The 15,744-nt window shown below is 37.5% G+C and overlaps 1 protein-coding gene across 18 annotated transcripts in view; it reads right to left on the bottom strand.

The window, feature by feature from the left end:
* Nucleotides 1-15,744, bottom strand: part of SOX6 (SRY-box transcription factor 6) — a 462,971-nt gene that overhangs the window by 74,388 nt on the left and 372,839 nt on the right. For all 18 annotated transcript variants that reach the window (XM_054026307.1, XM_054026306.1, XM_054026304.1 and 15 more), the window contains one exon: nt 3,537-3,686. In XM_054026307.1, coding sequence (XP_053882282.1) covers nt 3,537-3,686 — 150 coding nt within the window. The remainder of the gene's footprint in view (nt 1-3,536; nt 3,687-15,744) is intronic.

The raw sequence follows: 15,744 nt of genomic DNA, 5'->3' as shown, positions 1-15,744 counted from the left end.
ACAATTTCATTTTATAATTCCACTGTCACACCATTTTTTGCCATATTTTATGTTGAATTAAATATTACATTTCATGTACATGAAACAGAACATAGTGGTCAGGCGATGTTTTTGTAATCATTTCTACCAAGTTCAAACACTATTGTGTCTATATCTTTAATTTGCAGTATGGAAGCAACATGAAGATGGGGAAAATGTCTAAATGTGTGAATTTGGTATAGACATACATAGCTCTGTAGCCAGATAACTATGGAAGACATTCACACTCTTTGACATACATTTTATGTCAGTGATATGGGAGAATGAGTCCAATTTTAACACGTCTAACTTTGGGAAGAGGGAGAATCTAAGTAACTCTTTTTTTTTAATCAAGATCCACCATTCACATGGCCATCCTCTCCCCGTTCTTAGGGCATGTCCCCTTTGCTTAACTTGTTAAGTAGCCAGCAAGTCAGAGCATTCTAAAAACAGAGTACTGATTTTCTGTAATTAATATGAAAGAGCCAAATAAAGAGCGCTCCATTTAAAATACACACAAAGCTAAAATATGCTGGATGTAAGGTTACATAGTCTATATTTTAGAAGACAGAACTTCTAAACTAGTTTAGAAATCTATGACAGAAAACAATAATAAACTGTTTTATCTCATTTTTCCCATTCTCCTTACTAGCAGGTAATGATTCAGCAAAGTAATCTACTCATATATAACACATTCAATATGCCAACATAAGAAATAGGTGCTTATTTATAATACCTTAACATCTCCAAAGTTAATATGATTTCTGTAAAATTGCAGGATATATTTTCTCCCCTATATTAGTTGTTAATTGCAAACACAGTTCCTGACTTTGCAATGCAGGCAGACACACGTATCCGTGGAGAGCCCAACTGAAGCCAAGGGAGCTCTGCAGGAATGCAGGGGGTTGCCTGCGCAGATCCAACTGCAGGGTAAGGGCCTTAGTATGTTCATGTGCTTTGTGGCCATGATACAGCAAGCTGTGTAACCCTGCAGAGCCCTGGTGACTTCAACAGGGTTCCATGTGGACCCCGGGCTCATCCTGGGCTAAGCTGCTTGCAGAATGAAGGATTATGACTGTACGCACACAAACACCTATGCTAACATGCTCAATGGTCAAATAACTTTGTGACCAGCAGTAACGATCCTGTGACAAATGAAAATTCATTGCTTTTGAACGCCTCCAGAACCTTTTTGTTTGTTCCTCCATATCAGACTTCATCATTGATATGAAATAGCTGTAAGGTGGGAAAGTTTTCTGGACACTGATGCGAAATCCCAACATTCTTTTTTTGAAAACGTTGACTCCTATAAAATAATTCTATTAGCTCTATTAAGTACCAGTGTGTGTATGTTGTACCAACAGGTGGCTAAACACAAAGAAATAATGTATGGTTTATTAAGAAATGCATGACAATTAAAACTGCTCCACACTGTATGGGTAACAGAATTCTCAAAAAGCAACAGAGGGTCCTGTGGCACCTTTAAGACTAACAGAAGTATTGGGAGCATAAGCTTTCGTGGGTAAGAACCTCACTTCTTCAGATGCAAAAAGTGAGGTTCTTACCCACGAAAGCTTATGCTCCCAATACTTCTGTTAGTCTTAAAGGTGCCACAGGACCCTCTGTTGCTTTTTACAGATTCAGACTAACACGGCTACCCCTCTGATACTTGACAGAATTCTCAAAGACAGCACCTCTAGTACTACTTTATTGGAGTGTTTTTATATTATTAATTAATTTTATTTTATGATAACCCATCATACTTCTCTACATGAAAAACTTGTAATTGATCTCCAATATTTTCAATACAATAGTGTGCTTAATAAAATAAGTATAAAAAGATTTTTATTAACATATACTGCAGTCCATTCAAGTAGAATTATGTAGGGAAACCCCCAAGAATTTGCATGTGGTCAAGTCAGTAATAGAACTCAGCTGGCCAACGAAACTGGAATGGTATTGGCTTTAGTTCAAGCAGATATGTGTTTAAATTTAACCAGGGAAAATTTTGCTCATCCAGTAACAGTTTGGTTTGGTGTAGATCCATTTGGCTCATTCACTTATAAAATTACTTTTTCACATTAATGCACTCAATAGCATATACTCAATCCCCTAAATCACTGGTGTTTGGTATCACTATACTATAGCAACTTTGCTTAAACATTTTGCCTCTACTTTTGGCTGCTTCTGCATCAACCTCTAGAAACTCAACGTATGTGGTAAATCTCACTAACGGCTCTGCAGCACAGCACTGCATTCTGAGAGGTAAAATATTAGACTAATATGTATCCACAGTTAAGTAAAGTGAACGCTAAACAAATGCTGGATCTGTCCATAATGGAATAGTTTTTATTTATTAGTACTCTCAACATAGCACAAAAGTGTAGTGGAAATTTATCAGCCCAGGCAGAAATATCTACTCGCCCGCACTTTACCATGCTGACTGATGATAATGAATTTTTACTCACCTGTCAAAAAAATAAAATAAAATAAAATAAAATTCTCACCCCAAATGAGTAGAATCCTCCCAGCATGATTTGAGACATGATTGTGGGTCTATAGGATTTTTTTGTTATTCTCAAAGAATGTTTTTTTTTCTTGTGGAAAACCAGTGTGTGTCTTCCACAGCTCAGTTTAGTGTCTTTATATTTGTCGTACTAGTTGTTCAAATCAATAGCATGTCCAAACGTTTTCCCACAAACTAAGAGTTTTGTAGTTTGAAGCAATTTGTTTCCCAACCTGTCTGGCATCGTGAAATCCAATACAACCACAGCAAAACACAGCAATAAAGGCAACTTGGTACCACCCACAGGTACCAGCTGCAGCACAAAGTTGGAGGGGTGCATCATGTTCATTTCAAGCTGCTGCCAAGTGCCACGTTGTAGCTGCCTCGTTCCAAGCAAGTGAGAATAAGCAGGCACAAGCATTCAGCGATGGCGCAAAACCGACAAGGAACAGCCTCGTCGTCGGCAGCTGTGTGAAATCAACAAGAGGCAAATCAATCTGCAGTGACACAGTTTTTCTCCCTGGAGCCCTGATTTACATTTTATTTTTATGTGAGTCTTTTTCCAAAGTTGTGTAAAAGGCGCAGCCTGGGATTTGTGAAATAATTAGAAGGGCTACGGTCCCTCTGGCCCTCACAATGTAAGTTAGCACCAGCTTTCTGAGGCATAGGTTGCATTTCATGCTTTATTTGAAATCACGTAATAAAATAGCTGCTATTTATACACATTATCAAATTAAAAACTGAATTCCTGAAGATACTGAATTTTAGGGATGAATTTTCAGTACTGGATATAGAGATGAAGGGGAATGCCTAATATTCTTGTTTCCAAGGAGTGAACACCTGCTCTTCCATTCTCCATGCTGACAGCATACCACTGAAGAGGAGTATTTCATTTGGGAATGAGCTTTCATATGGTTGGACTTCCTACTGTTAAAATAAATATGTGGACAGTGTCGCGCTGCTAATCACACCACCTCTTTCAAACACTAAATTTTTTTCTATTGAAAAATACCTTCACTTGAGTTATAGGGCTGGTCCCTCGCTTTTCGTTTTTCATCCCAGTAGGTGAGAGTGCCCCTGTCGTGTTTGGTGCCTGGGGAGTAGAAGGCATCTTGGCTCCAGGAGAAACCTGCATGCTGGCCAGCTGAGCTGCATAGAGTTGCTGCAAGATAAGAAACAAGTATAGAATATTGCCTGCAGTGGTTCTAAGACAGAGATGCAATAAATGTACATAATTCTATCACCTTGCTGCTGCTTCTCTTTTTCATCACTTTCTTGTTTGAGGTTTTCCTGCCTGATACTTTAAAAAAATGAATAGATTTGCAAAATTCTCACCCAGGGCAAGTACCCTTTTTTATTAGACAGACACATAATATATATTAGTTATTAATCCATTGTCAACAATTATCATGGTAAAGGGCAGACAGATAAATATTGTGCCCAGGTAGGTAAACAATCATGACAATGTTGTAAGCCTTTACTAACAACAACAAAAATATGCCAACCCCCATGAAAAATATGAAACAGTTAAGGTCTTTACATAGCTGCATAGCAACTCTCCATCAACAGCAGAATTGTATTGGGAATTGAAGTTGGGATTAGTGTGCTACTGAAAAGCACTGCCATGTTTTCTCTCGATATTGCTTAATGGTAAATTAAGCAATAGGTTCTATTTCCAGCCTGACGCAGTCTAACTCCCATTAACACCAATGAGAAGTATTGGTGTAAATCCCTGCTCATAAAGATGAGGACACAAATACACCCTTAAATATTATCATAGAATTTACACACAACTTCCTCCACTTTTCAGAAGTTTGAGTGAAAAAGATGTGCATTAAAGTCAAATATTCCTAGCATTATAAAGTGTTTTTCTGAACCAAAAACAAACAGGTTTTAGTTTCCTTCTAATGACCACCTTTAATCCCTCACCTTGAATTAGCAGTAGCAATAATCCTTCTACCATAAACAGGGGAGGATCCTAATCCCTCTTCCACACATAAATCAGTATAAACTTTGCCTTATTAGTGAAAAAAAAAACAGGTGGTTTGTGTGTAATTTCCAACATTACTATCATTCAGATGGACAAATAAAAAAAATTACAGTAATCAAAAGCAGACCTTTCAGCACATGTAATTAAATGAAAGCTTAATAAAGAATAATTTGCAAGAGCCAGATGTGCTTATGTCATAATTGTTGCTTTCTTTGGAACAATTTTTCTAATATAACAAGCCTCTAAAGAAATGAAAGTTACACAATACTATGTGCTCAATGACTCAGTGGCTAGACAAATGCATATAGAAGGGTCAGAGTCAGAACTCTGGGTGCTTAATGAAAAATGTGGTTTTTTGTTTGTTTGTTTGTTTCCCTAAGCCTCCACTACATCCCATCCCTTCAAAATGCCAGGCACAGTCTCCACATGGACAAGAGAGGAGCCTTCTGAAATCAGATACATTTAAATATTTAGGTTAAAGTACTGTATTTTTTCCTCTGCTAGCACACTAATTTCCCAGTTTTCTGTTCTGCACTGAATAATGAAAATGAAGAATTGTACATAGTAGTAAATGTTCCGCTCTACTGCTGGGATCTTATCAGCTCCCCTTGGCAAAGGCATATAAACTAACATCATGTTCTTAGGGTCATTCTTTGTTAGTTTAATAGACTACATTACTATTTGATAGTAAAAAGGCAAATTTTCAAACTTCTTGAAGCCTGAACATTTTCAGCTCAGGATAAATTAGATACTGTATAGTGGAACTGAAGACAGAACAAACAATACATCTTTAGGAACAAGCTGATTGTAACAGAGATGTTTGGAGTTTATGCTTTTCTCTGTCTACTACATACATTGTGTAGAATAACAGAGTTGTCCATACTGTGAGTTAGCCACAAGAGCATTCATAACTACAATGGCAGTACAGACAGCATGCTTCAGAGCCAAAAGATGGCTCATCCAGATTCTGCTTAAAGTAGCCTAGAAGTTCTACACTGGATATTGCAATTTTAAGGTCTGGGAAGGCATTTTCCTCCAGTTGCCCACTGACTTTAACACCAAAGGTTTTTTGGGGGTGGGGGAGTTGCCTTCCTCTTGAGCATGTTGCGAAGGTGAGAAGGCTGGATGAAAGTTACTCTCTTCACATCAACAGAGACTTTCATACAGGGTGAAGGCAGCAGGGTGAACAGTGATATTGCAGCACTTTCAGTTTGTAGCCCAGTGGACAATCATTGATAGACATGTATTTGTTGCATCTTAAGGGCAGGGCAGAAGTCCTTGCAGTATAAGTCTTGGCCTATTGTCCCAAGTCTCTGCAATATACAGAAGCAAGCCTGATTTTCTAGTGAAAAGAGGACTAATTTGTAATTTAGCAGCCGCTCAACGGGGGGCTGGGCACCGAACTACCCCCAAGTCTTCAAGGATGAGCAAAGATAGTAACAAGGACTATGGGCCACTAGGTGAGTGTATGCAAAATTGCTTGAGTGGAGGTATGCTAATGTTAAAAGTTTAATAAAGTTGCCTTTATACTGTAACACTGTGTTAAGAGTTTTATGGTGCTAAGTCATATGTCTGGAATTGTTTTGCCTGTCAGTGTTGCAAACTTGTCCTAAGCATAACAAAAATAAAAAGACATTGTATATATGAACTTTTTGGTTTGGTACATGCAAGACCAAGTTTTTCCAGAAATAGAGGCAGAGCTCAAAATCACAAAAAATTCACCCTGGTGCCTGCAAAATTGTCATTTGGGCAGAAAAGTTGGGTAACTACACATAAATACCTGCATGTCTGAGGGATTAGGCAATCTGAATTAATATATGCAAATAATAGATCTGTTGGTGCAAATCTTCTTGCAAACATAATTGTACATTCACCTTTGAAAATATGGCCTTAAATGGCAATCTAAGAGTGTACATAGAGTAGATCGGGCAATGAAGAGTTTATAAGCAACTTCAAGAAAAAAAATGTGAAGGGAAAATGAATGTAGGCTGTTAAATTTTAATGTTCTGGAGTGAAAGTTTCTATAGAAATCTTTCAATTGAAATGCTAACTTGTTAGCTATTGACTAATGACTATAAAAATTTATTAACCTACCCCAAATCATGAATTTTAAGATGTATTAGTCAGCCAACGCAGTAACTAATGAGTCACAGCAATTCTTTTCAGTCCTGTTACTTATAAATTTAAAGCAGCTCTAAATATCACTGCATCCTTTTTACGTTGGCACATAAAATGATAGTTATTTACGTAGCTGGAGTGAGAATATTATAAGAGCAGCTTAAACATTGAAACATACCCTCTTTTCAACCTCTCTCTATTACTTCCAGAACCTAACAGTTTAAAAACTGCCGATTTACAAAATAAGACTCTTGATTACATATTCTACTAGCAGGTTCAAATTCATCAAGTACTCAAGACCCAGTTTGTATCATACATTTAATAGCCCAGATTCAGACCAAAGTCAAGATATTCAAAAATGGATACCTATAGTTAGGTTCCTATAATCCTAATAGGCACTTAAATATAAGTGAGCCCAATTTTCAAAAGTGCTGAGCACACAGCAGCTCCTTTTGAAGTCAGTGGGAGCTGCTGGGTGCTTAGCACTTTTGAAAATCAGAATTTTTATAAACTGGTTAAGGCTCCAAAATCCATATTCAGGTGTCTACGCGTGGAGCACTGGCTATATCTTAAAGCTACATCCAGGAAGCAGCAACGGTACCAACCCTGCTTTGGAATGAACCCACACAGGGTTTTCCACTACCAACTTGTGGTAAGTGAAATTGGCCTATAGGTCAAAACATTAAAACTGAGTTACATAACACAATGGTGGTTCCTCCCTGCTTTACTAAACAGAAACTACCTAGCACATTGAATATTTCTATTTTAATTTCATTAATATTGTGAAAAACATCACGCATATCCAAACATTTCCTGCAATAAATCAATAGGATGATAATACTGAGCCCTTCTGCAGTGCATTTCATCCAAGGATCTTGAAGGATTTTAAAAGCATCCACTAACTAAGTCTCACAACCCCTTTGTGAAATATATAAATATCAGGCAAATATCACTATGTCCACCACCAAAATGCAGACATATCTGCGTGGAACATGAGGTGCTTTGGCCTACACAGTTCCTTCACTAGTAGTAAGCTCTAGTGACTCGCCATACAAGGAATCTCTTATTAATGCAGGCTCCCCTATACTCCTCATCACTTTTCACCTTGCACTTATGCACACAACACCCTTCCCTGGCACTCTACTGTGCGAATATGGGCAAATCACATAACCTTTCTGTGTCTCAGATTTCCACCATCTTTAAAGCTAGAATGATGATACCTACCTCATATTGTAGTGCTTTGAGACTAAATGAATGCAAAGAGCTTTGAGAGTCACAGATTGCAGGTGCTATACAAGTACAAAGTAGTGTTGTTGTCATCATCATCATCATTTAGAGGAGAATGAAATAGGATGGCCCTTGAACCAAGTATACGTGAAATTTACGTTGACAGTTCTTTGTTGTTTCACATATCTGGTGTGTGTGTGTGTGTAACAGAGTTTTGATAAGCAGACAGAATATGTTTTTACACACACATAGTCTTAAGTGTGAAGTCATTGAAAGGCCTCATGAATGACGTATGTTTCAAGCAGGTATTCGAATGAAAAGAAGGTGCTCAAGTGCTGCAGTTGAGGTAGCATGTTGCTTCAGGCATAACAGAGCAGGGTGGAAACAGGCACAAATGAGAGAGTGGGAAGAGATGGAGAGCAAATTAAACTTGTCTGGAGCCAAACTATGGGTTTGAGAGGGAAAGTCAGAGGAAATGAGATTAGACATACAAGATGGAGCAGATTTGTGTAGAACCTTAAATGTCCGGACTAGAAGCTTTAAGTTTAATGCTGCTGATGAAGAGGAACTGGGTGATGCCACGGTCCAAGTGCTGGAAGAGAAAAATTATTTTTGTGGCAGAATTTCAAAGATACTGAAGCAAAGCAAGATAAGATGCACGGAGGCCAGATGAAGGCAGTCATAGTGCCCAAGGTGAGAGAGTATCCGTGTTAGTCTGGATCTGTAAAAAGCAACAAAGAGTCCTGTGGCACCTTATAGACTAACAGACGTTTTGGAGCATAAGCTTTTGTGGGTGAGTACTCACTTCGTCAGATGCATGTCAAGGTGAGAGAGAGAGAATCAAAACACAAACGAGTGTTGTAAAGGTCAGATGGAGTGGAAAAGATGGATTTGAGAAATATTCGGAGCCAGCGGGATTCAGCTGGATGCGTGGGAAAGAAGGAAGAAGTGTTTCTAAAAACATTTAGGTTTCTACTCTCTCGTACAAGAAGATTCATAAAATAAATGAAAATATCCGTTCCGACCTTTGTATTTGTACAGTGCAATGTCTCCTAAGGTGTGATAAGGATTTTGGGGTCTGAACAAAAATAAGAAATTCTAAGCTTGCTGCTTAGCTTTAATGTCTTCTCTTAATAAAACCGTAAATCCTATTTTATATCCACAAGGAATATGTTTGCTACAGTTTAAAACAATAAAATTATTGAGACTCAATTGAGGAACCTTATTTGTCAGAGGTCTAAATAAACTGTGCAATGCTGTAATATCTTATTTACAGAGATGAACGTTCAGCTTTTGAGACAATGAGTAATTCGGTTTCAGAAGGAAAAAATTCCTTAGGGATGACGGCAAATGCATTATGGCACTTGATGTGGTTGTTTTTTCTTATATAGTGCATTTAGCTGGTAGTGTTGCTGAGCTATACTCCAGAATTTTCATCCAGGATGTACACCATACATTTATAATATAACATATTAACTCTCTAATCACAAAAACAGGACTTCCAAAGCCTATCTAAAACAGCAGCTTCTTCAATGCAATATCAGTGTTCAGCAAAAAAAAAAAAATCTCTGATGAACTCATTTTCTATTATTATTTATTCTTGCTGTGGTATCCAAAAGGTGCTAGGTGCTGTACAGACACAATGATAGACAGAATCCCTGCTCCAAAGAGTATTCTTTCTACTGGAAGGAAAAATTGTGTTGTGCTTAAATCACTGGATTGGGACTCAGAAAATATGGGGACAATTTCCCAGTTCAACCACCGACTTCCTGTGTGACCTTGGGCAATTCACTTAGGGCAAACTTTTCAAAAGCATCTAAGTGACTTAGAAGCCTAAGTCTGATTTTCAAAAGTGTCTTGGGCACTTACGACTCTAAGTCCCACAACTGAAAAAGGTCACTCATCATCCCTCTGTGCCTCAGTAAAATAGGGATAACTCTGTAAAATAGAAATAATAATACTTCCTTTCTCCTATCTTTGTCTGCTTTTTTTATTTAGATTGGTAGGGTTTTGGGTTAGGCATGTCTCTTACTCTGGGTATGTACAGTGCCTTGCACAATGGGGCCCTGATCTCAGCTGGGACCTCTCAGTGCTACTGTAATACTGTAAATAATGAGAATGAGGTTAGCTATGTAAACAGAGACTATCACAAGGTTATTTTACTTGTTTGTTTTTAACAAGCTGCCTTTCTCTAGAGACATTTGCATAGTGTTTCTTCCCCAAATAAACTAAAATACAGAGTCCTTAGAGTCAAAGGTGAGTTAAAGGAAAATGGCATCCAGAGGTACAAGCCAGCCCAAGAAACTCATTAGCGCATAACCATGCAACAAACCCAGAGGCAACTCCAAAGCTCCTATGCTACTGCTTGTGCAGTCTGCCAGGGAATCAGATGCTGTCGTTAGAAAAATATCTTTCACAGCTCTGCATCTAGACCTGTGACTTCCTTCCATAGAAAAGGAGGAGGAAAGGTGCATGTACAATTGTTTAAATTGATTATTTGATTAAAAAATCTCAGCGCTGGAAAAAGCAAAGCATTTTTTTGTGTGAAAACATCCCCTAAAAAGAAATAGAGAAATAAGTTTTATTTTAAAAGTACATGTTTTATTTCATTTTATAGTCCATTTGCACAGATGTTACCTATTAGAACTGTAGATACTATAAATGTGTGTGCTTATATAAGAAGTTAAATATGGTTGTACAGGTGTAAGTGAGAGCAGAATGTGGCCCACACTATTTGTACTCTTATAAAACGCACAAGGGATGTAAATGAACATTTCAATTCATTAACATATTCTTTATTATATTTAGCTCAGAAAATCCCACTGAAACCTAAAAATTTGGCTGTGGCTTCACTGAAATACAATTTTAAAATATAAATACCAACAAGTATAGGACTTCAATTTAACTCATATGCTTATTATATATAGTAACCAATGAGTATTTGACTTTAATTAGGTTTATAATGGAAGTGGCACTGATTGCAGCACATATACAGAAAGGTGGAGTTGCAATTATGAAAAACTTTTTAAACGATAAATGTTAAAACAATAGGCAAGAGCATACTTCAAAGGTTTAATTTGTCTACAGCATATCAGTTTCGTATATCACAGCCATACGCTTCCTTTTAAAAATATTTCCTTGATTTTGTTTGTTTTGCTGTTTTTGTGGGGAGTTAACCCTACCTACAGTGTGGACTGAGAGATTGGACCATTCTGGTTTTACAGATCCAGCACTGCACAAAGAGTTTGCATGGTGTAGGTGTATAACTTACTGCTACTTCACTTTTCACAGCTCTGTGCCAAACACCTTTGAAAAAAGGCCTTTAGGTGAAACACAAGCCGACAGCCAATGAGTTATTGTGACTAATGTCATCATAACAAAGGCTGTTGTGCTGATTATTAATGAGTTTGCTGGCTAATGTGCTTGCAAATTTATTACAGCCTGCCATTTGCAAACAAACTTAACTGCCTTTGTGAGAATACAAATGATACATTTCATGTTCATGGATGGAGTCTAAGGACTTCTTTTTTCTTGTTTCTATTTATGCACCTTCGCTGAACATAACAATTTACTGAAGTCTCACTTGGAAAAATTGACATCTATTGGATTAAGAGGTTAATGAATACTAGTTATTCATATTCATGCACTTTTTTTTCTTTTCTATAGCTACCAATAGGGTTGGGTGCATTTTAATCTTTGTGACTGCTACTCAACATATGGCATAGGAACACTCTCCTATGGTTCTCAACATTATTCAGTGCATGGCTTCTTAGGAGAACATATAAATCTGATTTATTATTTCCATCAAGCTGCAATGCAACATGTACTTAGACCTCAGTACCATTCCACTAGTTTCTTTTACTGACTACATTCCCTTTACTACTGTGAACAAAAAATACCCTCATAGCTTCTAACCCCCTGCTGTGGACAATGGTCAACCTGTGTTAAATTAAAACAAAACGTGTAAATATTTTAGATATTGTAGTTTATATTGTTCTAATACTGCAGAGTCAATGTCCCCTGATGTAAAGTAACAGCTTTACTTTGTTAAAGGAACCTGACTTTAAGTGGACCATGGAATATTTATGTCTCTTTGTAGTCCTTTGAAGGAGTTATCTTATGTTTTTATGCCTATCATAGGTCAAAGGTTCAAATCAGCACTTCTTTTCTGTCACTCCTTATATATTTTACTGTAATTTACAGCTCAGCAAGAGGACTCATAAAACAAAAGTGTCTATTTTACTTCAGCGACTAATTCTAGCTAATCAAAGCTTTCCAGCAAAACAACCCAGCATGAAACTCTGCATGGAAAATATGCAGCGAACAAAGCATTTTGTCAAATAACACATCTCATGATGTAAACACATAAGTCTCTTATAGGAAATTTTATCACTTCCACATTATCGGCACACAAAAGGAGCATTCTTGTCGCAGACCTGGTGCGACTGTGGAGCCATCGTCATTGGAAACAAGAGCCTGATTAGGTTCCCACACAGATATGAATAGACTTTCCTTTTTTAGTGTAATGCCGCCTTTCTTATTTCTTAAACAGACTGGTAATTGTGATCAGAAAGACACTGAATTGTGTTTGGACGACATTTGTTTCTTCATATTTTTTTTTAGCTACCCAGTGACACCAATTATCCCATATGGTTGTCCTCTTCTGGAAAGTCTGAGTTAATCCACAGCTGTGAAGATGAAGAAGGACCCAGCAGGCTCAAACTCTGTTGGATCTCTTGTCTGCTAATAAAGTCCGCAGTCTGCTGGACAGATGTTTAAGAGGATCTGTTAAATAAGTCAGAGACAAAGATCCTGACCTCTACTGGGGAAAATTTTATTATTCCGGAAAGGGGAATAATTGCAAAGCATTAATAATTAGCTACACCCTATCTATTCTTTATGGTTTTTGATTTCTTGCCTCAGCTTTGGGAAGAAATCAGACTACTGCTACTTGCTCAGGGAACAGTAATATAATTGGGCCTGATGCAAATATTAGTGGACTAGATTATCACATTGCCAGGCATTCTGAATAAATGATATAATTCTTTGTCTTTCATTCATTTTTGAATACTGTGATTCATATATTTTGTATCATTGCAATATATATGTATGGTTTTATTTGTCACAGTATGTATTTCTGCTGAAAGAGCCTTAATTAATAATGCCAGCTACAGCACATCAATTTTAAAGTTTGGTGTAATGGGAAATGTAAACTAAAGATCAAATTAGTATTTGACTAATTTTTCTTTAAATGGTATTAACATTCCTTGTATTTAAATTAAGGCAGTTACAGCAAATATAGTTCTGTCCAAAAGCAACAGCTGCTGTGATGGAATATAATGTGGAGTGAAACACTAGTAGGCATTCTGCAATAATATCCATTTATTTAAGTACCAATTAACTTCTGACTGTCTGTCCCTGTGCTCATCACCATGGCATGGCAGAGCATAGGCACCAAAGCCCAAAGCCCACTCTGATTATACTGGTGTAAATTTGGAGTAACTCCACTAAATTCAAATGTAACTGCAGCAGTGTAACTGAGAGCTGAATTTGCCTCCAGGCATACGTGCATTAAGGTGCTCTTAAGATCATTTCCATTTTGTTTGGTTTTCTACTACACATCTTACTCTCTTCCTGCTTTGAAGGAATGCTGCAGAAACTGCCCTACATGCATAAGTACAGAGAGCTCTCACTTGAGCATCATTTCTGGGACTTATACTCCTTAAGTACCAAATGACTTTGGACTGATTAAATTATGACAATTAAATACAATCTCTTAGAAACTGCCTGTTCACAACCAGTTTACGGTAAAACTGAGAGCAAAGCCAAGAAAGCGTACTTAGCGCTAATATAAACTATCAATAGCTGCCAGTGGCTAAGACGATCAAAACAATTAGGCACCTGGCAGTTGCCTCCTTAATACTGTATTTGTTTCCCCTTAGGGAAGTAAAACAGTTGATTTATTAGCTTTACTGCCCCTCAACAAATTTCCAGGGTATGTCACCCCATCACCTTATAAGACTGCATGATATATTTAACGAAACAGCATCAAAATTGAAATACAAAGGTTTACTTCCTGCAAAATACGAATTTAAATGTATACTTAAAATTTAAAACAACCGAAGTTCAATCAGCACAATTAGTGATCTCCTACCACTCGAGAGTATAAATAATGTTGATTCTACTGAAAGAGAATAACTATTCAAGTCACAAGAGCTCAAGTCTGTGATATTTAAATCAGATTTCCCTTTTCTTCTGATGTGACTGAGTCAAAGATCTAACCTTGCAATATGTAGGTACTGCCCCTAAGGTCCCCAGAGAAAAAACTACATTTCTGCCATGTCAGGAAAGAACAAAGGGCAGGCCAAAAGCTGACCGGGGGAACAAAGTAACAGCTAGGAAAAAAGCCTTTCTGCTCTGAATATGGAGCTCCCAGACTCTGAGGAGCAATTCCCTTGTGAAGCCACTGATGGGAGGGTGAGGCAAAAAAAACCTCACTGACTTGCGGCTGTGTCTCACCTCATTTCACTCTTTTTTTTTTTTTTTTTTTTTCCAAACAGACTGAATGTTGCTCTGCCGAGAATATGATGCTAAGCCACTTTTCCTGTAGAGTTTTTAAACTGGGCCTCTGAGAAAGGGTTTGATACAATTCAATGACTGAAGTAATACCTTTGTCCATCTGAGCATTAAATGGGCCATTGAAATACAGCTTAGTTAGAAAGAATTTCAGTAAATGGTACTTTCTAATTTATTTTTTCCCTCTCCCAACAGATTATAGCCTGGCTCTGAAAATGCAGCTCGACCACTTTTCGTTGCCCCTCAGGTCAGGCCTTTAGCCAGTGTTAATTATATATGACCCCCTTACAATACTAGAGGTTAAATGAGAGCAACAAAATGTTCTTGAATACATTACCTGATGTGCTACAAAAAGTTGTTCTCTGTTTATGGGCCCTGATTTAAATAGTCTTAACAATGAAAATGATACAAGAAGAAAGCCCAGGCGAATGCTATTTTCTCCGGTAGTTAGTAATCACAAATCATTGAACACCTATTTCCATGCAATACACCATGCCTATTGTGTTTAAATAACACACATCAAAAAGGAAAGTGCTGCAGCAGACAGTTTAGGTTCTAGGAGCACATGCAGCACAAATTTTCAACTTGATAAAGTGAAACTATGAAGAATCAATGCATAAGTCAGACAGCTTCTATATCTACTATTCTTCCCTGCAGCTATTAGAAGTTTACATTTGTGTCTCTGGAAGGCAGGAGCGTTATTTCATGTCATCGGTTATATTTTGTTGTCTGTTACATACAATTTGACTATACCATGAAATTGAAAAGTAGCTGAAATTGTCTTTTTCATCCTAATGATTTTAAATGAGAAAATCAGGTTTTTCTGGAAGCTTTTTGTTTACCGCTTTGTACAAAGTTGACTAAAGTATCCATAGCTATTTGAATATTACATTATTTGAAAGAAAGCTTTTTAACACATGGTAATTAGTCTTGTCTCTATGAGCATGACTCTACTGTAAATACTCCTCCTTGACTATCCTTTTGTCCCAAGATTCCTTGGAAGAAAGCAACCAAGCGATAATTCAGCATTATTGCTGCTTCAGTGCACTAATCGCTTAAAGAGCAGCTAAGACCCTATGCTCACTGCCACAAGGCTCCTACAGCCTCCTGGCCTAAGGCAGGCTTTGTGACCCAGCAGCATCCAGATGTCAAGAGGAATATCCAGGTCCTAATGCAGCATGCCGTTCCTTTCCAGTATGGTCTAAACATCTGTTTCATCTGCTGCCATACAACCTGCTGAATACACTGAGCCTGCAGTTGGAACTAGGGAATAGAAATAGAGTGGAACTGAAATACTGAAATTGCCCAG

This window comes from Malaclemys terrapin, chromosome 4 (assembly GCF_027887155.1).
Source record: "Malaclemys terrapin pileata isolate rMalTer1 chromosome 4, rMalTer1.hap1, whole genome shotgun sequence".
NCBI lineage: Eukaryota > Metazoa > Chordata > Testudines > Emydidae > Malaclemys > Malaclemys terrapin.
This window is presented reverse-complemented; position numbering and strand designations above follow the sequence as displayed.